At 39.0% G+C, this 26,819-nt stretch overlaps 1 protein-coding gene across 1 annotated transcript in view; it reads right to left on the bottom strand.

The window, feature by feature from the left end:
- dlgap4b (discs, large (Drosophila) homolog-associated protein 4b) overlaps nucleotides 1–26,464 on the bottom strand; it is a 120,319-nt gene extending 93,855 nt beyond the window's left edge. Inside the window, exons 1-2 of the mRNA XM_059981199.1 lie at nucleotides 26,398–26,464; nucleotides 19,784–19,861 (exon numbers count right to left, since the gene is read on the bottom strand). Of these exons, the coding sequence (XP_059837182.1) occupies nucleotides 19,784–19,861; nucleotides 26,398–26,464 (145 nt within the window). The remainder of the gene's footprint in view (nucleotides 1–19,783; nucleotides 19,862–26,397) is intronic.
- Nucleotides 26,465–26,819: the final 355 nt, after the last annotated feature.

Genomic DNA, 26,819 nt, shown 5'->3' with positions numbered 1-26,819 from the left:
AACAGGCCCTCTAGCTCATAAAATTTGCATCAGCCATTCAGCGCCTGTTTATACTGATCCTATAGTAATCCTATTTTATCTCTTCATATTTCCGTTTATTCCCCCAAATTGTACCATCACCTACTCACTAGTGGTATTACACAGCAGGCAAATAACCTACCCACAGGTCTTTGAAATGTGAAAGGACACCAGAGAAGTCAGAAGAGAATCACAATGATCACAAGGAGAGTTTTGGAGGTCTGGCCCGAAACAGTAGCTCTATTAGTTTGCATAACTGTACAGCCATGGGGAGGCGAAGCAGTGGATCCCAATTGTGTTTTCAACAATGAGATTAATTTCACCCTAATCACAGGTTAGTGTCAAGGGCCATTTATCCCATGCACGAGTAGAGAGTCTTGTGTAGTTTAATAATCATAACATGAACATATTTCTGACTCATCCACATTATAAAGTTCCCTACTCACATTTTGTCAGCAAGACTGAGATTAGCCTTGTTAAAGTTGCATTTGACCAAAACATTTTAAATCTAGTTAGAACTAAAAATTGTAAAAATGGTCTGCCCATGGTTCTTTTTCACAGTCCTCTTTAATTTTCACTCAAACATTATGCAATGTTGGTCTTTATTCTTTCTTTAAAGAAACATTAAAAACTACCTTTTTTAAAACTGCAAAAGTCATAAAAAGCATGTCTGGTTTACATTCTCAGATGAATGTTCAAAATCTCATGTCAACATTTTTTAGAACACAGGCTTGTTCTTAATATTATGGACAATGTTTATTCTTCAGTATTACAAATACAGACCAACTGCACATTGTCGTATCACTATTTATATTAGACTGATTCGTTCAAAGTGGTTCCTCTGCCATCTACATTACAACAGTCAATACATATTTCAAAAAAAACTTTCTTTGTTTAAGCACTTGGACCATTTTGAGAAGTTACAAAGTCAAACAGACAGAAAACAAAGAAACAGACTCTTAGACCCAAAATTTCTATGCCAACCAAATTGCCTACCTGAGGTAGTCTCATTTGTCTTTGTGCCTTTGTTTAGTGCTTATCCCTCGAAAGCCTTTCGATTCATGTACTGTCCAAATGTCAGATACATTATAAATGTATCTGTCTCTACCATTTCCTTTGGCAACCCATTCCACATATCAACTACCCTCTGTGTGAAACCTGCCCTTCAGGTCTCTTTTAAATCTTTCCCTTCTAACTTTAAAACTTTACCCTCTAGTTTTAGACTCTCCTACTCTTGAAAACAATCAATGTGCAAGACTGATTTATCTAACAATGTTAATGTGAAATTTATGTACAGGCAACCAAAGATAATCTTTCTGCCCCACACAAGAAGGAACACAAACAGCACATGGAGATATCCTGGTCCATTGCAGAATGGATGTCAAACAAACCCTGATAAACTTTGACAACATACACTCGTATTTAGCCACAGATCAATTACTATTTTGTAATTTCTGGAATCAAGCTACTAAACAGGTCATGATAATAACTTCTTTCTTTTCTTTATCTCTGTTAATACAATGCGAACTTTAATGAAATTAGATAAAATTAATGGGTTGACTAGAAGAAATTAATAACTACAATTGGAAGCTATCTAGTGTGTATTGCTCTTGTGAACACAGTTGCTTCATTGTTTGCACCATTACTAAACCAAAAAATTGAATTGTGACGTAATAAACTAATATTAAAGAATTTTTTAAATACCACTTGCAAATGAATATCCCTAGGCAACAGGACTGTGACCTCCATAGCAAGATTTGATGAGATAGCAATGAAAACTCCATAATGACAAAATATGGCCATTTTGATACCTGGACAATAACCTGTTAATGGATCAGTTCTGGAATTCTTTGATCTTGTTATTTTTCACTAAAATAAGACTATTAAAAAATCTTTTTAAATAGTTGTTAAATAGGTTCCTAAAATACTTGTGCAAATTATTTTCTCTTAAATTGTTACTGCTGAAATTGGCATTGCACTAAAACATTAAGAAACCTGTTATATAAATCCGTAAATTCATTATGAGGTTATATGAAGGAAATGAAACTGTGCCTCATTTGGTCCCTTATTTCTAGTTACAACATTGAGTGTTATTGAAATTAATTTATCCCTTACATTACTAACTTAGCAACTACATTTTTGTTACATTATTCTCAAATCCAACATATCTCAAATTTTCCCATTTCACATTTACTTTGGCCTGAAGCCAACTTGCCCTCAAGAGCCAGATTGCTCATTTAACATTTTTAACCTGGCTGCTTGCTTCTTTTATACACTTATCCATCTTCGTCACTGGCCAGCTTTCCAGGAACTTGAGAAATCCAGCAGTTAAACAAAGGTGAGAAATGATACGCGGCAGATAAAAGTGATTTTCAAGAATGACTTGTGAATAACAAGGTTGCTTTCTACCATTGTTCCTGGAAGAAAACTACTGAACTCAACTAATAACTTCCCAATGACCCACAAGGTGCAATCATCTTTTCCCCATTAAAATCTACTCAATATACTGTATTATCTCTCCTTCAATGGTCCACAGGTAGTCAGGGCATGATGACATATGAGGAGAAGGCAGGAGATTGGGGCTGAGAAGGAAAATAGATAAGCCATGATGAAATGGCAGAACAAACTCGATGGGCCAACTGTCCTAATTTTGCTCCTATATCTTATAGCGTAACAATAGGCTCCATTATTTTTCCTCATGTCAGACCAACTTGCTCCCGGATATTCCCATTCTGAGTTTCAGGAATATGAGGCCAAAAGCGGCAATCTTTTTTTAAATAAATACCTTATGTGATGCAAACATTGCTGGCCCAGCCATCATTTATTACTTATGTGTAAACTGTTCTTGAGATAGTGGTGGTGAGCACCTTGCTTGAGTTACTGGAGTTATTCTGTTGAATATTGTTTCTGGGTAGGAACTTGCAGGAGGTAGACCTAATGTTGATGAAGAAACTGACTTAATTCCAAATAAGGAATCCACTGAACTAGCTATTTGATGAGCGGTAGGCTTCCCATGCACCTACTTGTCTTGTGTTTCTTGGCAGTAGATGTTGAAATGTTGGAAGGTTTTGTTAACAAGGTCTTGGCAAAGAGATAAAGATAAAGATAAAGTTTAGCTTTGTCACAGGTGCATCAAAACACACAGATAAATGCATCACTTGCATCGAGTCTAATCAAATCAGCAAGGATTGTGCTGGGCAGGTGCCAGAGTTGCCATGCTTCTGGTGCCAACGTAGCGTGCCCACAACTCATTAACCTTAATCATTCGTCTTTGGAATATGGGAAGAAACTGGAATGCCCGGAGGAAACCCGAGGTCAGAGGGAGAACGTACCAGCTCTTTACAGGCAGCAGCAGGAATTGAATCCTGTTTCACAACCACTGTAAAGTGATTGCTGACTGCTATGTTACCATGCCGCAAATGGTTGCAGTGCTTCTTCTAGACGGTACACCCTACAACAAGCATACAAGTGCCACAGTTAGAGAATATTTAAGGTGGATGGGACGTCAATCTAGGAAGCTGTTTTGTCTGGGAAGATGTAAACTGAACTCAAAGATCAAGGTAAATTTATTATCAAAATACATATATGTCACCATATATTCCTTTTCTTGAAGGCATTCACAGTAGAACAAAGAAATACAATAGAATCAATGAAAAACTAAATACAAAGACTGACAAACAACCAATGTGCAAAAGAAGACAAATTGTACAATTACACAATATAAAAATAATAGATGAATGGATGAATAAATGATACTGAGGTTATGGAATCAGTTTAGAATTGAGATTATTCACCCTGGTTCAGAAGCCTGATAGTTGAAGGGTGATAACTGTTCTTGAACTTGATGGTATTATAAATTTTCCTGGATTTAGTTCAAACTGAACTCATTATACAACTGAAGAATATCCCATCACTCTTTTTGATTTGTACCTTCTTATGGTGAAAGGCTTCAGAGAACAGGCACCGAAATCATTTATCACAGGTAACTGCTTGACTGGAAGCATGCCTAGTTCTGGAGCTCAAGTCTTCAGTAAAAGATCTGGGTGTTGTGCATTTCCTTCCTTTGCTGCATCCAGTGTCCTTCATTATATTTTGATACCATAGGGAATTAATTCCGTGAGAAGAAGTTGCGGTGGTGGAGGAGTACAAATACTGGGTTTCACCTCAGCAACAGACTTGACTGGAAAACCAACACCAAGGCTGTTCACAAGAAGGGGATGAGCAGACTCTATTTTTTAAGGAAGCTGAGATCCTTCAATGTGTGCAGCAGGATGCTGGAGATCTTTAACCAGTCCGTTGCAGTGAGTGCAGTCTTCTTTGCTGCTTTATTCTGGGGGAGAAGCATCGGTATTGACAATGCAAAAAGACTAAATAAACTCATCAAAAAGGCTAGATTTATCCTTGGCTACAACCCAGACCCTTTTGGGTTAGTGGTGCAGAGGAGGTCCCTAAACAAACTGTTATCCATTATGGACAATCTGACACATCCTCATTGTGACTTGCTGAATAAGCAGCGGAGCACCCATTTGAACAGACTCACTCGGCTCCGCTATCACAAGAATCGTTACAGAAAATCATCCCTACCAAATGCAATAAGCACATACAACAGTTCATCTCTGTGCGACAGGAGAACACACATCATAGTACAAGTCTCTGCTTTATTATTTGATGCATTGTTATTGCACATTGCTACATTACTATTGTATATATTATTATCCTGTACTTTAATATTAATTACACTATTAAGTGTATTTTTTTAAAATGTTGCTGCTGTAACAAAAGAATTTCCCACTCAGGACCAATAAAGTACTTACTATTATTACTAATAAAATTGGCTCAAGACTGGTTTCTCTATCAGAAGACCCCTCTGGAGGAAACAAAGACTGCATCATCCATTCAGCTTTCCCGGCTAAAGATGGTTGCAAGATCATCAGACTTGCTATTGGCACTCCTATTCTGGGCTCACTTGAAACCAAGAGGAATATTCTTGGATGTTCCTTTTACCATTAGCCATTTAGTTGACAACGAGTGGATGTCACTGTAAATGATGGAAACCCATTGGATCTGGATATTGTGCAGAAAACTGCCAGGCATCAACACCTCCATTTTCACATTCCTGTTTTTTGTTGGGGTCTTAATCTCTTGTAACTTATTATTTTATTTGTACCTTTGGATATGTCTACATCTTGAACTCTAAAAAGGTTTAACATGGTAGTAAAAAAATATATTTTGTTTTTATAAGAGTTTGAAACTTGACTATCTGTACAAAATGAAAATAGCATCACAGAGATATATTTCTAGGAATTGGAATTCACCTGTTTTCTTGAGCTGCTTTTAACCCTATTGCCAAACTGCAGTCCAATATAAGTTAGTTAGTTACTGCCTGTCATGCTGCTGCTGTTTAGGGCAGCAATGGTCCTCCATCTCTGTTTACAATTGGCCGTTTTCACGACAGTGCCCCAGGTATGGTTCATGGTCCTCACTTCTGCCCCACAGTGAGGTGCCAAGTTGCCTTTGGTCTCCTGTATTTCCTCCACCTTTCAGGGGTCCAGTGAAGTAGTCTTGGTGATGGAGTTGATCCCTCTTCACATTACGTGCCCAAACCATTTCCGGTATTTCCTCAAGATGATTGTGACACTGAAGGAGTAGGGCGTGGTTGAAGATCTTTCTCAGCCAGAAAATACAGCGGATCTTCCGGAGGCTCATGGTGTGGAATGACAACAGCTGGGCAAGGTTGTTGAGTCCAACATAAAGTATACCATTAAAAATTATTAAGGTATTTTTGTTCCATATTGGCATGCTAAAACACTATCTGTATAATTTCCAATAACAACTATTTTGCAGACATTGTAACTGTTGCATCATGACTTCCAAGGATCATGGGAAGTATGTCAGAAGCTCAGACTACATTCTTCATAGCAGCCATCGCAAATCTACAAAGGCTGCTATGAAGACAAGGGAAAACATGCTGGAGATTAGACTTGTGTCTTAACCGTGTCTGGACATCTACTCTCAATGGAGCTCTCTCCACCTCAAACTGTAATCATGCTGGTGAACCTAGCAAAGCAGGCACAAGAAGAGAAGAACTATCAATGTTCCAGAGACCTTCTGACTTACATATAATTGGCAATTTGATTCAGATGTCTCTCTTTGACAGTGAATTAGAAATATAGGTTGTATTTTGCACCAGTTTGAGCTGTTAATGAAGGAATTAGCATTGTGCACTTTGATGCATATGATCACATGCATGAATGATGCCCAGGAAATGGCTTCCATGCAAAGCTGAATCATGGCCAGAATTCGTAAACACATGAGATTCTGCAGGTGCTGGTAATCCAGAGCAACACACACAAAACCTTTAGGAACTCAGCAGGTTAGGAAGCATCTGTAGAAATAAACAAACAGTTGATGTTTTGGGTCGAGACCCTTCTTCAGGACTGGAAAGGAAGGGGGAAGACTCTAGAATAAAAAGGTGGGGGAGAGGGGAAGGAGGACAAGCTAGAAAGTGATAGGTGAAGCCAGGTGGATGGGAAAGGTAAAGGGCTGGAGAAGAAGGAATCTGATAGGAGAGGAGAGTGGACCATGGGAGAAAGGGAAGAAGGAGAGGCACCAGGTGGATGTGATCTTCATACCTAAAAAATACACAAATATTGCTAATATTGCTAATTTCAAAGCAATAAATATGACCACTTTGGGAGACAAAAGAGATATTTACTTAACACATATGTATGCGTATTTCCCTAAGTGGTTGACTATTGAGCATTCTGGTGTCATTGTGGACCTCATTGCTACCTATGATAACCACTATCCCACTCCCCCGAGCTTTGGCTCCCACCGGTTCCAAAAATGGGCTGTTTAATGCTTCATTGAATATTAAAATTATCTGAATACGGGAACCCTGAAGACAAGTGTGTTCCATGGCCTGCTGCCATTCCTGTTGTACTCAGTGAGAAAATACATTGCCCAGCTGTGACACAGCACAGCTTTTCCTACTATAAAATAAACACAGGAAAACACTGGAGGGCATCAAATAGTTATTGTACAGTTTTTATTCAGAGCTGAATTTCGTAATAATATGTGAGTCTCCATCTTGATCTCAATCTCAAACTCCTTTGCCTGTAGCTTTTTATTTTCAGTATCAACGCTATACAGTCTTCGAGAGTTAAGACCAAAAGGAAAACAATTATGAATTCTCCATTCCCTTCCCAAATGTCAATAAATGCCTTAATATGTTTCCCTGTGTTCCAGTCCAATAAACAACTTGCTCATCCTAATCTAAAACCATCAATATTTTCCTTAGAAATTAATGATGGTCCTGAAGAAGGGCCTCAAATTGAAACGCTGACTGTTCATTTCCATGGATGCTGCCTGACCTGCTGAGTCCCTCCAACATATTGTATGTGTTGCTTTGGATTTCCAGCACCTATCAACTTTCTTGTGTTCAGCATTTTTCCTTTTCTGTTAAATGGTTCCATTTTTTTAAGCTTTGAATGTTATGTAATCCAACTGGTGCACTGCTCATTCAGATTTGTTTAATTCAAACTTCAAATTGAAATTATTATCTAAGTACTGTTCATATATGTCACCATGCACCACCCTGAGATTCACTTTCTTACGTTCACAGAAGATAAAAAACAAGAGAGTCAATGAAAAACTACACACAAAGACAGCCAAATAACCAATGTGCAAATGATGACAAACTGCGCCAATAAAACAAAACCAACAGATGGATAAATAGATAGAAAAATAGATAGATATATAGATAGAAACACAATGCCAAGAGAGTAAGTTCCAGAATCCTTAAAAGTGGGTCCATCAGTTGTCGAATCAGTTCAGTGTTGAGGTGAGTAAAGTTATACACACTGGTTCAGCAGCTTGATAGTTGAAGGGAAATAATTGTTCCTGAACCTGGTGGTGTGGAACCCAAGGCTCCCTCGGCATAATTAGCATGGACTGAATTCACATCAGGACTTGCAATCGTAATTTATCATTTATATCCAATAGTGCAGGCAAGTTGTAATATAGCAAATTTGGCAATCATTTGATACAAGGAAGCTCCCACGAACAATGGATAATTGGGACTAGTTATTTTTTTATATCGAATATGGGGTAAATTTTGCCCCTTGTGCACATAAGAGCTGGATGCAGGATGAAGCCATTAACTCCTGAACTTGTTCCCGCATTCATTTAAGATCACAAATGATCCCACATTCCCACATCTCAAGTTTACTTTTCAACTTGGTCACCTTACTCTCATACACTCAATTCCTTTTTGGTTCAAAAGTCTATTGATTCTCAGTATTTATGACAGGCAACAACTGAACACAGATTACCACCTGAGATCGAGAATTCCAATTTCCGTCTGCATAAAGAAATTTCTCTTCACCTCAGTCCTACATGAACAATCCTATTCCTAAAACAATGCCCCCAAGTTGCAGACTGTCCAAGCTGAACCGCCCTCTTGAGATCTAGCCTGTCAATCCATATGAAATGACTTATTTACTTTTCTATGCTCCAAAAACTAGAGGCCAATTTTCTGAGACACCTCTCCCTAAAGATGTCCTGGGTACTTTGTAGGCCAGTGTCCAGGACTAGATTTACAACCTGCTGCAGCTTCTTCTGATCCTGAGCAGTAGCCCCTCCATACCAGACAGTGACACAGCCTGTCAGAATGTTCTCCGTGTACAAAAATACATAGTAAACATTTTCAGCTTAGTAATTCACCTGCCATCTTCCTGCCCACTTGCTTAACTTGCTCATATGTTCTTATAGATTTTTTAAAAATCAGGTTTATTATAACTGATATGTCATGAACTTTGTTGTTTTGTAGCAGCAGTAGAGTAAAACAGATGAAATATTCCTACAAATTATACGAATATACAAAATATAGTACTCCAAAAAAGGGTAAAACACTGGGTACATGGGCTGTTCAGAACTCTCTTCTTTCTTTCTAAATCTTTTTATTAATATTAGTAATATGGACAGAATACAAATGATATATTGATAAAGAAATTACCAACATATAAATTCCATTACATATGAAAAAAACATACATAATAGTTACAATATAAATGAGTTTACCAAGACATAAGCCATAAAATATATGTATGAACATAGTAAGTCTAAATATTTCATAATATATGATATAAAGAAAACAGAAAAAAGAAATTAAAAAAAATAAAAAATATATAATGCAAAACTAGCTAATCTAATCTAATAACTAATATAGAAGAAAAAAAAGCAAAAAAAAGAGAGAAAAAAAGGGGGCTGTTTATAATATCTCACAAAAATAAGCATTCATCAATGCCGTCACTTCCGGTCCTCTCAAAATACATAAGCTAAAAGCTGGGAAATCAAATGAACTTGGCACAGGGTCAATTTACATCATATGAAAATGTTGAATAAATGGTCTCCATAACTTTTCAAATTTAATAGAAGTCTCAAAAGTACCACTTCTAATTTTTTCTAAATTTAAACATAACATAGTTTGAGAGAACCAATTAAATACAGTGGGAGGATTAATTTCTTTCCAATTCAACAATATAGATCTTCTAGCCATCAGAGTTAGAAATGCAATCATTCGACGGGCAGAAGAAGATAAATGCAGTGAGTCTAAGATTGGTAAACCAAAAATTGCGGTAATAGGATGAGGTTGTAAATCGATATTCAAAACCGCAGAAATAATATAAAAAATATCTTTCCAATATTTCTCCAAAAATGAACAAGACCAAAACATATGAGTTAAAGACTCTTTTACTTATTTAGGGATCAAAATCACAAAAAACCATAAAGATTTATTTAGATTTAATTTTTTACCCTTAATTGATCAGATTAAAGGTTTGTTTACTAAGTGGTCACCTTTATCTTTATCCCTAATAGGTAGGATTAATGCTATTAAGATGGTTATTTTACCTAAGTTTTTATATATTTTTCAAGCGATACCAATTTTTATCCCGAAATCTTTTTTTTACTAATGTTGACTCTAAAATTTCTTCATACATATGGCAGAATAAAAATCCCAGGTTAGGTAAAACATATTTACAGAAGACAAAAAAGGAAGGCCGGTTAGCATTACCTAATTTCAGATTTTACTATTGGGCAGTTAATATTAAATATTTGTTATGTTGGTTGAAAGATGGGGGTGGATCTTTTGGCCCTTGTTGGGTGAGTTTAGAAACTAAATCGGTATCAGCTTATGCTCTGGGTTCTATTTTAGGGACTTCTCTCCCTTTTGCTCTTTCTAAATTGCCGAAACGAATTGACAACCCGATAGTTAAACATACTTTGCGTATATGGTTTCAAATTCAGATATTTTTTGGGTTGACTCAATTCGTTTTAAATAGTCCTATTGTATCTAATTGTTTTTTTCACCCTTCCATTATAGATCAAGCTTATTCAGCTTGGAAAACTAAGGGATTACTAAGATTTTCTGATTTATTTTTAGATAATTGTTTCATGTCTTTTGAGCAATTATCCAACAAATATAACTTGCCTAGATTTCATTTTTTTAGATATTTACAGATTAGACATTTTTTAAGTTCTGTACTCTCTACGTTTCCAAATTTTGTGCCTTCAGATATTTTGGAGAGTTTATTTGAATTAGACCCTTTTCAAAAAGGGCTTATTTCAAAACTTTATAATATAATTATGAAGATACGTTCAGAGCCTCTTTATAAGACTAAAAAAGATTGGGAAAGAGAGCTTAGTCTTAGTATTTCTAGTGAGAATTGGGATAGAATTCTTCAATTAGTTAATACATCATCGTTATGTGCCAAACATTCATTAATACAATTTAAGGTCGTACATAGGGCCCATATGTCCAAGGATAAATTAGCTCATTTTTACTCTCATATTAGTCCTATTTGTGATAGATGTCATTCAGAATTCTCTTGATGGAGGGAAGAAGCTTTTCCTAAAATGTTTTGTGTGTGTCTTCAGGCTCCTGTACAAATATCACTGTGCCCCCAGTAACATCCAGCTCAGATTACATGTCTAAAGTTCTGATAAGCCTCCCTAACCTCCTTGTAGAAGAAGATGCTTTCTCTGTGTACACACAATCTACTTAGCTGCAATATATCCCTATAGCTGGAAAAATGCAGTTGTATTCTGGTACATCTCTACAAGCTGGATGCAATGTCATGTCAACTCATACAATGTTGGTGGAACTCAGCCAGTCAAGTAGCATCTATGAAAATGAATAAGCAGTCAGCAATTGGGACCAAGATCCTTCATCAGGGTTGGAAAGGAAGTGAGAAGAAGCCAGAGTAAGTTGGGGAGAGGAGGAGGAGGACAAACTAGAAGGTGATAGGTGAAGCCAGGAGGCTGTTAGAGAAAGATTGAAGTATGACATCAGAGGTGACAGATGGAAAAACCAAGGGGCTGGAGAAGAAGGAATATGATAGGAGAGAACATTGAACAATGGGAGAAAGGGAAAGAGGAGGGGCACCAAATTGATAGGTAGGCGGGGAGAAGATGTACGAGGCCCGAGTGGGGAAATGAAGAAGAGGAGTGGGAAGGGAAAAAATTACTGAGGTTGGAGAAATTGATGTTCATGCCATTAGGTTGGAAGCTGCCCAGACAGAATGTGAGGTGTTCCTCTTTAGAGTGGCCTCATCAATATACAATGTCACATCAGCTGATAGAACTTGCAATGGTTCAATGGAGGAATGCAGCTCTGAAACCAACACAAAACAGTAGTCTATAGGGAAATCAGTAATATTCAGTGGACATCGAAGATGAGGATCTTGATCTTCATGGGAATTTTACCATCAGTGTAGGGGTGAACTTCCATGTTATTTGAATGCTATCAAAAGGCAGAAAAGGTATTTCTAAACTCTTCTGCTTTCACAATAACCATAACCATATAACAATCACAGCACGGAAACAGACCATCTCGGCCCTCCTAGTCCGTGCCAAACTCTTAATCTCACCTAGTCCCACCTACCCGCACTCAGCCCATAACCCTCCACTCCTTTCCTGTCCATATACCTATCCAATTTTACCTTAAATGACACAACTGAACTGGCCTCTACTACTTCTACAGGAAGCTCATTCCACACAGCTATCACTCTCTGAGTAAAGAAATATCCCCTTGTATTTCCCTTTATCTTTTGCCCCCTAACTCTCAAATCATGTCCTCTCGTTTGAATCTCCCCTACTCTCAATGGAAACAGCCTATTCACGTCAACTCTATCTATCCCTCTCAAAATTTTAAATACCTCGATCAAATCCCCCCTCAACCTTCTACGCTCCAATGAATAGAGACCTAACTTGTTCAACCTTTCTCTGTAACTTAAGTGCTGAAACCCAGGTAACATCCTAGTAAATCGTCTCTGCACTCTCTCTAATTTATTGATATTTCTCCTATAATTCGGTGACCAGAACTGTACACAATATTCCAAATTTGGCCTTACCAATGCCTTGTACAATTTTAACATTACATCCCAACTTCTGTACTCAATGCTCTGATTTATAAAGGCCAGCGTTCCAAAAGCCTTCTTCACCACCCTATCTAAATGAGACTCCACCTTCAGGGAACTATGCACTGTTATTCGTAGATCTCTCTGTTCCACTGCATTCCTCAATGCCCTACCATTTACCCTGTATGTTCTATTTGGATTATTCCTGCCAAAATGTAGAACCTCACACTTCTCAGCATTAAAATCCATCTGCCAACGTTCAGCCCATTCTTCTAACCGGCATAAATCTCCCTGCAAGCTTTGAAAACCCACCTCATTATCCACAACACCTCCTACCTTAGTATCATTGGCATACTTACTAATCCAATTTACCACCCCATCATCCAGATCATTTATGTATATTACAAACAACATTGGGCCCAAAACAGATCCCTGAGGCACCCCACTAGTCACCGGCCTCCATCCCGATAAACAATTATCCACCACTACTCTCTGGCATCTCCCATCTAGCCACTGTTGAATCCATTTTATTACTCCAGCATTAATACCTAACAACTGAACCTTCTTAACTAACCTTCCATGTGGAACTTTGTCAAAGGCCTTGCTGAAGTCCATATAGACTACATCCACTGCCTTACCCACGTCAACATTCCTCGTAACTTCTTCAAAAAATTCAATAAGGTTTGTCAAACATGACCTTCCACGCACAAATCCATGCTGGCTACTCCTAATCAGATACTGTCTTTCCAGATAATTATAAATACTATCTCTAAGAATACTTTCCATTAATTTACCCACCACTGATGTCAAACTAACAGGTCTATAATTGCTAGGCTTCCTTCTAGAACCCTTTTTAAACAATGGAACCACATGAGCAATACGCCAATCCTCCGGCACAATCCCCGTTTCTAATGACATCTGAAAGATCTCCGTCAGAGCTCCTGCTATCTCTACACAAACTTCCCTCAAGGTCCTGGGGAATATCGTGTCAGGACCCAGAGATTTATCCACTTTTAAATTTCTTAAAAGCACCAGTACTTTCATCTGTTTAATTGTCATAGGTTCCATAACTTCCTTACTTGTTTCCCACACCTTACACAATTCAATATCCTTCTCCTTAGTGAATACCGAAGAGAAGAAATCGTTCAAAATCTCTCCCATCTCCCTCAGCTCCACACATAGCTGACCACCCTGATTCTCTAAGGGACCAATTTTATCCCTCATTATCCTCTTGCTTTTAATCTAACTGTAGAAACCTTTCAGATTTACTTTCACCTTATTTGCCAAACCAACCTAATCTCTTTTCTAATCTCTTTCTTAAGATTCCTTTTACATTCTTTATATTCCTCGAGCAATTCCTTTACTCCATGCTGCCTATATCTATTGTAGACATCCCTCTTTTTCCGAACCAAGTTTCTAATATCCCTTGAAAACCCTGGTGCTTTCAAACCTTTAACCTTTCCTTTCACCCTAACAGGAACATAAAGATTCTGTACCCTCATAATTTCATCCTTAAATGACCTCCATTTCTCTATTACATCCTTCCCATAAAACAACTTGACCCAATCCACTCTCTCTAAATCCCTTCGCATCCCCTCAAAGTTAGCCTTTCTCCAATCAAAAATCTCAACTCTAGGTCCAGTCCTGTCCTTCTCCATAATTATATTGAAGCTAATGCTATTGTGATCACTGGACCCGAAGTGCTCCCCAACACATACATCTGTCAGCTGACCTATCGCATTCCCTAACAGGAGATCCAACACTGCCCCATCTTTAGTCGGTACTTCTATGCATTGTTGCAAAAAACTATCCTGCACACATTTCACAAACTCTAAACCATCCAGCCCTTTTACAGAATGAGCTTCCCAATCTACATGTGGAAAATTAAAATCTCCCACAATCACCACCTTGTGTTTACTACAATGGTTCACTTTGACACATCACACATTGTCACTTCATCGAAGTCCTTAAAGTAAATTGTGAATATCTGAGGCCCAGAACTCTGTAATAACAGGTTCATTTATTCTCAATCAGTTTCCTGTCTTTTTTTAAATCAATCTTCTATTCATGCTGCTCCTAATGCCATTATCCCTTCTTTTATCAAACAAATTATTTTAAATGCAATTTTAAAATCCAGATACACCATATCTGCTGAGTTATCTTGTCTAACTTGCTGGTCACTTCCTAAAAGGACTCATTCATTTGCTAAACATAATTTCCCCTTTTTATAATCATACTTTGAATTTCTAAGTAACTTTCTACCATATACTTAATGACTGATTCCAACACTATGCCTTCACTGTTGTAAGACTAACTGATCATTAATAATCCCAAAGCAAAAACTGTAGACAATGGAGAGCTCAATTAAAGCAGAAATTGCTTTCATCAGCTCTGAAAACTGATTTATGATATAAACTATGTTTCTTCCTCAACAGTTCAAAGTCAAAGTAAAAGTCAAGTTTATTGTAATGTGCTCATGTGCATGTATGCGCAGGTGCAAAGAAACACTTATGAGCAGCAGCATCACAGGCCCACAGCATCCTATGAAGAGCTTTCATAAGAAAAACACAAACATAAATTATATGCAAATTTTACAATAAAAAACCATAATCAGAACACATTTAAAAAAACAAAGTCCCTTTTAGTGCAAAGTGATCAGGTTGGTCACAGTGTTACTAAAGTGTAATGGTGATTAGAGTTTTTCTGGATTGTTCAAGAACCCAAGGATTGCAGGGAAGGAGATTGGTGATATGGGACCTTAGGCAACTGTACCTCCGGTCCAAGAAGATGGCATTGTCCTAGATGGTGGAGATATTTGATGATGGATTTTGCTTTCTTGAGGCAGCGCCTCCTGTTGATATTAGCAACGGTGTGGAGCGATATACCCATGATGTATTGGGCGGAGTCCACAATTCTTGCAGCTTCTTGTATTCCTGTACATTCAAATTGCTGTACCAGACCATGATGCCACCAGTAAGGAATGCATTCAACAACACATCTGTAAAAGTGTTTTAGCTTGTTCAATGGCAAGCTGTACCACCTTAACTTCCTAAGAAAGTAAAGATCTGACATGCCTTCCTTCTGGTTGCATTGATGTGCTGGGCTCAGGATAGGTAATTTAAGCTGTTGCCAGTGCTGCTTTCTATTTTTATAACTAGCCTCTTGTTTTCTATTTTCTCATAGAATCATCAGAACTGAAACAGGTCCAACAGATACCGTGGATTTGACAAATTCAGGTTCCTTAATTTCTCCAGTAGCTGCCCTTTAGAAATGTCAGATAAAGTTCCTCATTTTCATTGGAGCTGCACTGTTCTTCCTCAAAAACATGTCAAGGGATCTTTTACAACCAACTGAAAGAGAATAGGGATGTCATCTCGTCTGTGAAATGTCACCACTGAAAGGGGAGCACTCCCTCAGGTTTGCTCTATATTGTCAACCGAGCAGGACCCAGTTCTGTTGGAGATTCTTTAACCTCAAATGTTAACTTAGCTTCTCTTTCCACAGACAGTACCTAATGTGCTTAGAGACTCCAGTATTTGCCTTTGTTTTAACTGGAACCAGAGCAGGATTGAGCAGTGGGTGAAAACTGACTGTTGATCCAGAATAAGTTATTTGGTAAATGGAGGCCTATGATTTGCATATGTCTGCAGTTTCAAAGTGCAAAGTATATTTATTATAAAAGTACATAAATGTCACCATATGCAACCCTGAGATTCATTTTCTTGCAGGCATACTCAATAAGTTCATAATTGAATAATACCATAACAAAATCAATGAAAGGTTGCACCAAATTGGGTGATCAACCAGTGTGCAAAAGACAGAAACTCTGCAAATACAAAAAGAAAGAAATAATAATTTAAAAAAGCAATAAATATTGAGAATGTGAGATGAAGAGTCCTTGAAAGTGAGTCCATTAGTTGTGGGAACTTCTCAATGATGGGGTAAGTGAAGTTGAGTGAAGTTATCTCCTTTGGTTCAACAGCTTGATGGTTGAAGAGTAAAAACTGTTCCTGAACCTGATGGTGTGAGTCCTGAGGCTCCTGTATCTTCTTCTTGACGGCAGCAGTGAGAGGAGAGCATGACCTGGGTAGTGGGGGTCCCTGATGATGGATGCTGTTTTCCAGTGACAATGTTTCGTGTGGATGTGCTCAATAGTGGGGAGGGCTTTGCCCAAGATGGACTGGGCTGAATCCACTACTTTATGTAGGATTTTCTGCTCGAGGCAGCCAGTCAATAATCCCTCCACTACTCACCTATGGAAATTTGTCCAAGTTTTAGAGGTCATGCTGAGTCTTTGCAAACTCTTCAGGAAGAAGAGGTGTTGCTGTATTTTCTTCATAATTGCACTTGCCTGCTGGGCCCAGGACAGGTCCTCTACAAGAATAACACCGAGGTGCTGATTTTCTCCACCTCTGATCGTCCACACTTAAGCACACATACATGTGTGAGGTCATTCCATGATTCAATCATGATCTTGGAATGCTGCTTGGTAAGACACACAGATGCTGCTTAATACACAAGAGTTCATAAACACAGGAGATCCTGCAGTTGCTGTAAGTCCAAAGCAACACACACAAAATGTCGGAGGAACTCAGCATGTCAGGCAGTATCTACAGAAAATAATACCATAAGATAAAGGAGCAGAATTAGGCTTTTTGGCCCATCAAGTCTGATCTACTATTTCATCATGGCTGATCCAATTTTCCTCTCTGCCCCAATCCCCTGCCATCTCCCCATATTCCTTCATGCCCTGACCAATCAAGAATCTATCAACTTCTGCCTTAAATAGACATAAGGACTTGGCCTCCATACCTGCCTGTGACAATGAATTCCATAGACTCACTGCTCTCTGGTTAAAGAAATTCCTCCTTATCTCTATTCTAAAAGGATGTCCCTCTTTTCTGAGGCTCTGTCCTCTTATCTGTGACTCTCCTACCATAGGAAACATCTTCTGCACATCCACTCTAACAAGGTCTTTCACCATTCGAAATAGGTTTCAATGAAAGGAATAAAGAGTCAACGTTTCCAGCCAAGATCCTTCAGCAAGATTGGAATGAGAAGGTGGGGGAGGGGATGGAGTATAAACTAGGATATAGGTGAAGCCAGGTGAGGGGGGAGGGGGTGGGTCTAAAGAGAGGATGAAGTGAGCAGCTGGGAGCTGATAGGGGGAAATGGTAAAGGGCTGAAAAAGAAGGTCGATTCTGATTGGAGAGGGGTGTAGACCATTGGAGAAGGGGAAGGAGGAGGGGCCCAGAGGGAGGTGATAGGCAGGTGAGGAGAAGAGAAGAGGTAAAGGGAGAGCCAGAATGGGGAAATGAAAAAAAAGAGAGATGGGAGAGCAGGGATCAATTACCAGAAGTTAGAGAAATCTATGTTCATGCCAACAACAAGAGCTGACTAGAATCAAATAACACCAGCCACTGATGCCATTTGCATTGGGAGTTTAAATCCTTTACAGTTATGAGTGACAGAGTAACATGAGCATTTCCTCAATTTGAAAGTGAGAAGAGCTGGAGGACACCATTGGTGGGAGGTTGCCCTACTTTGCTTCAAGCCAAAAGGAAAAATAAAATGAGCTTGTTTCCAAACCAAGTCTATTGCACATTTTATAGAAGTTCTTCTTTGCTAAGAGTTACCATGGTGTATCTTCTTCATGAGGTACAGAACAAAGATAAAGTCAAGTAAGTGGTGACAGTGGGTTATCTCTTGAAGTACCTTGAGTGGCTACACCAGAACATTACCGAACAAAAATGGACCGACAAGCTGAGGAGGAGGATATAAAGGCAGATGACCAAAAGCTTACTCAAAGTTATAGATGTTGTGGAGAATTTTAAAAGAGGAGAGAGGCTAAAGGATTTTAATAAGACATAATTTGAGAAACTAGGCCCTTTTTAGTTACAGCTCGCTTACAATGGCGAAATGATCAAAATGAGCACTTGAAGGTATTTGACTATCTTATAAAGTTATAGAGCATTAAAATGGAGTAGAGGGTGAGGACAGGCAGGCATTTAGAAAAAAGATAAGAATTGTAAAGCTGATGGTCACTGAACCTAGGGTTTATGAATTTGAGGATTTGATGGACAGCAGAGCTTTGCTTGTCAAGTTCACAGATGAATTGCTTCAATCAGCTTTAAACAGTATCAATCTCAGTCCTCAGTGCCACAATTTTTTTCTGTCCTAGCTTTCAACCCACCTCTTGAATTGTCTAATCTGATCTTCTCTCCTCTGAGAGCATTAAATAACTCCATGGAACTGTTCCAAAGGCAGATGTTCCCTTTCACTCCTCACTCAAATAGCTATCATTTACTGTTTCCTATTTAAATATGCATCACATTCACAAACAGTGAATCCCGATGCAATTGGCATAATTACTTCTCTTGAAATGATGCGGGTGTGTGTGTGTCTGTGTGCGCACGCATACAGACACACACAAAGAGAAGAGCTCATTGCAAAGGTGTATGATGACTAGTTAGTTTTTTCTTTAATTTGTAAATGTTGTTGTGGTCAAATAAGCTGCTGTTTAAGGCCCTATCCCGATTATGATTTTGAGAGAATTGTGAATTCCACAATAATAGGCTTCTGTCACAATTTTTTCTTTGAGCCATCTAACAAAGAAATACAATAATTGAGAAGCTATTGTATTTTTTTGTTCTACACTGAATGTCTGCAAGAAAATTAATCTCAGAGTAGTATATGGTGACATATACTGTATGTACTCTGATAATAAATTTACTTAGAATTTCTGCACTTTGAACTATGTCAGGTGCTCTTCCTCTCATTTCCTCACACACTGATTGTCACTGCTTCATTACTTTGTTCTGGATATCCAGTCCAGCTTGGAGACATCCTTCAAAGAGCTAGCATGAGGAGTGAGCGGATGGAGTGATCAGTGTGGGTGGGTCCAGTTTGGAGACCAGTAACTCTCAGAGCAGGAAGGATAAAGAGGTCACTGGAAGCTTCAGAGACATCTTGTCCTGTGGCTGGGTTCACAAAGCAGAATGACCCACATATGAGGCTGGATTGAGCCAAGTGTTGGGGTTATGCCTCCCCCAGTCTGGGTTTAGAGCAAACAAAATAGTCCCTTCTTCTCAACCTCAAAGCCATGCTGTCCCGTCTACTACCCTGTTTTTGTAAACGATCGACAAAGGATAGCAATTGATTCTCAATAGGATCCGTGGAAAGCAGCATTAATTTTTATAAGGTGTAAAAACTGTTTCTTTGGTTTAAATTGCTCCTCCTACTTGTGAGTATGCCTACTGTTTCGCAAAACATCTCAATTAATAAATGATCAATACTACTTTTTGGCAATTTTTTCTGTCATGTTTGCAACTCTGCCATGAACTCACCCTGCAGTTTAATGAAGGCTTTAGCCCTGTGTTGTGACAGCAGTAAAGACCAGTCGATTTCTTGGAAGGGCAGGTTTTGATAGGTCACAGCAGGTCACAAGGATGGAGCTGTTTTAAAATTGGTTCAGCCAATATTTATCTGTCGAGGCGCAAATCCTGCCCTGGGTAAATAATTAGGTCCAAAAGTTATCATTAATTAATAGTTAAAAAAAATTAAAATATCTCAAGTGCTTACCAAGAAACAAGAAGCTACATTTTTAAGATAATGGAATTCTTTCTTTCTTTCCCAGACTTTTGAAGAGTGACGGGCCAATTCCACATCTGAATCAGAATGAGAATTAGGTTTATTGTCACTGGCATAAGTCATGAAATTTGTTGCTTTGTGGCAGCATTTCAGCGTATGCTTAACACATTACAGAGAGTTACAATGTAAAAAAATTCGATTGTGCAAAAGAAGAATAACAAGGTAGTGTCCTTGAGTTAATGGACAGTTCAGAAATCTGATGGCAGAGGGAAAGAAATTATTCCTAAAACATTGATGTGGGACTCGGAAGGTCAGGCAGCATCTATGGAGGGGAATAAATGATCGATGTTTCAGGCTGAGACCCTTGATCAGTACCCTAGCAAATTTCTACAGATGCACCACAGAGAGCATCCAGATTGGCTGCATCACCATCTGGTATGAAGATGCCAATGATCAGAACGGTAAAAAGTTTCAGAGGGTTGTAGACTCAGCTATCTCCATTACAGTGCCAACGAAGGCTCTCGGCCTGAAATGTTGACTGTTTATTCCCCTCCATGGGTGCTGCCTGACCTGCTGAATTCCTTCAGCATTTTGTGTGTGCCGCTCAAGATTTACAACATCTGTAAAATCCCTTGCACTGAGTGTGGGTCTTCAGACTCCTGTGCCTCCTCCCTGATGGTAGTAATGAGAAGAGAGCATGTCCCTGATGGTGGGGGTCCTTCACGATGGACATTGCCTTTGAAGATATCCTTGGTGGAGAGGCTTGTGCCTGTGATGGGGCAGGCTGATTCCACAATCCTCTTATGACCTTGGGCACTGGAGCTACCATGAAATACCTGTAGGAGTTTGCTTTCAGAATCAACAATAGCAGAAGCAAACTGAGAGGATTCTCTTGAGTAGAATGCAAATGCCTCTCATAGCACCCTTGAGGATGGGTGAATACTGATGGGAAAAGCTGAGATAGCAAGCCCTTATATTTTTCATTGTTCCTGCGGGTATGTCGAGCCAATTTGTTTTCTGATTGAAGTACCCGATCACTTCTCACACTCATCACTCAGGATACTTAACTGCAATTCTTCTTCATGCAAGGCCTTTGGATGGTATTTAACAGTGGTGCACTTGTGTGAATGTGTTAATTGTTTTTGCATACTGGTGTGAAATAATTGTTTCTCCTGGGGGGGAGGAAGGGAGGAGGGAGGGAAAGAGACTGGGAAAAAGTGGGAGAGAGAGGGAGAGGGAGAATGAGGGAGAGGAAGGGAGAAAGGGAGAGAGAGGGAGAAAGGATAGGGAGGGACAGAGAGGGAGAAAGAGGGAGAGCATGAGAGAGGGAGCGGGAGAGAGGAAGAGGGAGCGAGGTGGAGAGGAAGCGAGATGGAGAGGGAGGAGGAGGGAGGGAGAGGAAGAGGGAGAGGAATTGTTGAAACATTTTTTTCACAATAAAATCTCTTCTATTTACATAAATTTTAAGATGCTAAGTAACCTACAAAGACTTAACTTTGCATACTTTGTCTGCAAACCTTTTTATATTATGGAAACTATCTCAAGAAAAGATTGTTGCATATTTCAGCATGCTAGATCTCAATTAATTTACCAAATAATTTGTAAGCACAAACTATAAAAATGACCATTGATTTTCACTCATTGGATAGCTTTCAGATTCAACAAAGAATAAAATGTAATCTGCTTGTTACATACCTCTGTTCTTTTTTTGACTGGTAGGAGATCTCAACTACAAAAAAGACTTCACCACATAAATGTCTTTCAGTTCAGTCGGTTGTTCAGTTGTCTGGTCTGTCACTTGACTGATACCAGGTATCCCACTGCTTTCCCAGAATTCATTCTTAATCACTGCCAATTTTGTGTTATTAGAACTGAGATCTGGCAATAGCCTCTGTCTCCTTATTCTGCTCTGTGGAACACATTATCTGGCAACAGTCCCAATCAGGCTGAACTGCAATGGGGAGTGACTGGAACACTGAGACAAAGAGCAAGTAGAGGATGAATTTAGATTTTCATCTCTAAATTTAAATATTAGATATATGACCAATAACAGCTTTGTTGTTAGGTTACTGAAGGGAATGTTCACATTTTGGCCATGGCAGTAGTGCTAACAGTTTATATTTCATTAAGGATATATTAATTTTCAGTAGTTGTTTAAACACATTTGATTAATGGGTTTAAAAGAACAAATAACTAAATAGGCCTAGAATGAAAATTATTGATTTATTGAGTAAAAGTAGAGTGCAATAAGTTAGCTTTCACAGCTGAAACATTTGTTAAATATATTATTTCTTTTTTCATCGTTTCATAAATTTAATTAGCTGAACCATTGCATATCATATCTGTAAATCTCATTTGTGTCTCTCCTCTGGTGACTGAAAACATGCAAAATCTGATTGCAGAATATGCCGTTTCCATAGCACCAACGAGATTATACATATGGTCTATTCCATTCAAAGCCCTGTGGCATGTTGATTCCTGAGGTGAGGCATCACTGACGGAATACACTGCACAAAGAGACAACCAAGTGCAGTCGGCGGCCAGAAAAAGGAAAGATTGTAAAGCCTGGAAAATGAAAATTATGAGACGAGAATGGCATGAGAAAGATGTGAATAGGAAAGACCGTTTGGTATTGAATATTTCTTCTTGCCTGTTTATTTTTAAATGCTTAACATAGTTGACGTAGCTTGCCAGTATACTGCTGGATTAGAATCCACACTTCCTTGACAAAAAAAATGAAGATCATTGCCTGAATATGAAGAGGCAGCTACTACTTTGGCATCTTCTGTATTTTGTACTGTTTATTTGTCTTTTGCACTATTTATTTGTTTTGCAACTTGTGGTAATTTTTAAATCTTGCTCTGTACTGCTACTGCAAAACAACGAACTTCACGACATACACCAGTGACAATAAACCTGATTCTGATTCATACGTCTATTTGGAGTCCTTTTAAACACTAAATACCACTCCTTTTAATCTCCTAACATTATACATGTGAAGTATATTTATATGTTAACATACGTGTTTCATTATTTGTCATAAAAAAGATCTGGATAATTTTACAGGCTTCAAAGCCCCTGCTGAAATTTGCATTTACAGTGCAGACCACGGGAAATTGGCATCTTTTGAAGAGGACATAAAGATCATGAATCCAGGGCCTTCTGTATGATCCCACACAGAACCTATTATCTGGGAGATTCTGCAAGGAGTGTGGGTTTTGCTGCACAATCTGTCCCATGGTGGGATGTTTTAAATGGGAGTTCTCATCAGCAACAGTCACTTCCGAACAGTGCAGCTGATTTGGGCAATATCGTTTTGTGTGCCAAGTCACAGATGGTAGGGGTCCTGATGCTTTACTGACAGATGATGGGATATGGAGCTGCCAAAGGACCCCTTGCAATCAGAAACATCGGGACCATCTGTGAGGATTTTATGGCTACTTCTCATGCTTGACTCCTTCAGTTACAAACAGGCACTTTGCAGCTGCCCTCTTCCCCCCCTCTCTTGTTTAAGTCCGTTTTTGATGTGGATTCTTATATTTGGTTATGCAATGCAATCCTGTACAATAGTATCAAATATATGTTGCTTACTGACAGACATTTCCAGTAACCTTGACTAATGCTTTATGAATACTGTGCTGTATTTGCATGTAAATGCATAGGAAAATCATGAGTGTGTAATGCAATAACATTACAATGTGCAGTGTCAGCACACATATTAATTATCCTAAATTTTCAAGCGCATACACACCCTTGTTCTAAAGATACTGTATTTCTGTCGTCCTGACATTATTATAGTCAGATCATAGTAACACTATGAATGGTTCACAGAGCATCTCCAAGTATGTCACATGCAGTAAAGACTATGATAAAAATTAATTTAAGCTTGGTGCAATTGATTTTATTTTTGTCTGTAAACTTACCGAAAATCTTGCAAAGTAGAATCTTTCAGCAAGAGAAAATTAATTGCAATTCTGTAGCGCCTTTCAATCCTCAAATTGTTTTCACTGTCGATAAATTAAGATGCATGCAGGTGCTAATTTTATATCGAGACGTCTCATGAAAAACAAATGAATAAAATGACCCAGTCCCGCTGCTGCCTGTAGGGAGTTTGTACGTTCTCCCTGTGACCGCGTGGCTTTCTCCGAGGTGTTCAGGCTTCCTCCCACAGTCCAAAAACGGACCAATCAGTAGGTTAGTCGGTCGTTGTAAGCTGTCCCATGGTTAGGCTAGTGTTCAATTAGGTGATTGCTGGGCAGTACGGTTCGAAGGGCTTGAAGAGCCTATTCCCCACTATATCTCAATAAATAGATAGATCGATAAAAATAATCTGATTCAGATCTATTTATCACACGCAAATGGAAAAATACAATGAAGTGCGTCATTTGCTTTCACAACAGACCTAAGTGTTATGATTTGTAACTTCAAAACATTAAGCTAATAGAAAGGAAGACACGAGAGTCCAGGAATACGGGTCTATCTTTGCGTTTACTTTAAGCAAGACGCACGCATATCATGTGGTAGCGTTATGAGGTATGCAATTCATGCATTTATACATATAATCCACAATGAATACAGCAATGCTTACACACCGGATTACTAAAACATTACTTTCATATTAAATACACAAAACTAAGGATGTGCTGGGGTCAGCCCGCAAGTGTCCGAAAATTCTGTCACCAACACAGCATGCCCACAATACTCGTCAGAACCGAACAGAACGTACCAGAATTAGAGTCAGAATCTGAATCAGCTTTTTACCTTTGACATATGTTGGGAAAGTTGTTGTTTGCTGACAGCAGTACAGTACTGATGCACCATCAATAACTCACACTGAGACGTAAGGCGAGATATCGGCTTTTATTGACTGGAAGAAGGAACCAGGAGTGAGTGTCTATCATACAAGGTCTTGGAGACTGAGGCCGAGCGTCAGGCCGCAGATCTCCTTTATACAGGGGCCTGTGGGAGGAGCCACAGGAGCAGTCAGCAGGGGCGTGTCCAGACAGGCACATAGTTCACCACAAGTACAGTACATGAAATACACTACAAATTAATAGTGCAACGAAAGCAAAAGTAGTGAGGTAGTGTTCATGGACCGTGCAGAGATCTGATGGCGAGGGGGAGAAGCTGCATGTTAAACATTGACTACAGTGTGTCTTCCAACTCCTGTACCTGTTCCTAGATGGTAGTACCGAGAAGAAGGCATGTTCTATTGTTGGCAATGAGGTTATTTTGTTCCATGGACTTTCACACATCTTTCACATAGGCAATTCAACATTTCATTCAAAAGAGGGCACCTACAACACTATTGCATTCCTTTCGCACTTCACTGACATGCCCAGGCTCTCAAATTCCACAGCCCTGATGAAGGGTCTCGGCCTGAAATAGCAAATGTACTCTTTTCCATAGATGCTGCCTGACCTGCTGAATTCCTCTAGCATTTTGTGTGTGTTCCTCCAATTCCAGAGAGGGTTTTGCAGAATTATTGCATTATTTCTGAGTACTTTATTCACTGAAATACAGCATAGAATGGGCCCTTTTTGCCCTTCAAGCCATGCCACCCAGCAATCCCCCAGTTTAACCCTAGCCTAATCACAGGACAACCTACAATGACCAATTAACAAAGTTTTTGGACTGTGGGATGAAACTGGAGCTCCTGGAGTGTTAGAATTGAGAAGGAGCAAGCAAGTGGCAGACAAGGGAGGACAATGGGAAGGGGCACGTCTGTAATACAATGAAATGACGCAGCCATTAAATGGACAATCCAGCACTAATGTGTTGCTCATGTTATGAAGTCTGGCTGGAAAGGCAAGTAAAAGTAGTCAATCCTGATTAAATCAGGAGAAAAAGCAAGTTATTTGAAAGTCCTGCAGGCTGTAATATGCCCACATGAAAAAAATAATGTGCTGTTCCTCAACCTTGTGTTTTGCTGCAGGTTCCAGACAAGAAATCAGAATGGTAGTGGTATGGTGAATAAAAATAGACACAAGAGATTCTGCAGATGCTGGATTTCTTGAGCAACACACACAGAATGCTGGAGGAACTTAGCAGTTCAGACAATAGTTATGGACCAGAATATATATATATATGAACTGAACAGAGACTTTGGGCCCAAACGTTGACTGTTTATTCCCCTCTCTAAATGCTGCCTGACCTGCTGCGTTCCTCCGGAGTTTTGTGCGTGCTGGTGAATTAAAATGGCATGCGATTGGAAGATCAGGATGCCTCCTGCAGCCTGAGCACAAGCTCTCTACAAAACCATATCCCAATCTACATTTGTTTTTTTGCTCCTATTACAGAGGAGCTGACATTGTCAACACCATATGCATTGAAGTGAACTGGAAGAAATGGAAGTGTATTGCTGTTTTACCTGCGATGGACAGTTGGGTGCCTGGAGAGTGGAGAACAAAGAGGTAATCCACCTCCTGCGGTTCCATGCGACGGAGGGCAGTAGGTGGGAACAGGACCAGAACATCACAAAGTGAACAATTTCCAAATGCTGAAAAGCTGAAAGGAAAGGGAAGGAAAGATGAGTTTGGTGGTGGAATTTTGTTGGAGGCAGAAGAAACTGTGAAAGATAATCTGTTGAATGTGGACACTGGTGAAGTGGAAGGTGAGACATCTGTTCTTAATGTGTCTCGGAGGAAAAGAGAATAGAAATATGAGTAATAGATGAGATGAAATCCTGGGCATGTCCATGAGGGGAAACAAAGGTTCAAGAAAAAGGAAAACTTTCCAGAGGCACCTGACTGTGATTTGTAAAGTGAAGTTTTGAGAAAATTTAAACTAACA

Source organism: Hypanus sabinus, chromosome 9 (assembly GCF_030144855.1).
Source record: "Hypanus sabinus isolate sHypSab1 chromosome 9, sHypSab1.hap1, whole genome shotgun sequence".
Lineage (NCBI taxonomy): Eukaryota > Metazoa > Chordata > Chondrichthyes > Myliobatiformes > Dasyatidae > Hypanus > Hypanus sabinus.
This window is presented reverse-complemented; position numbering and strand designations above follow the sequence as displayed.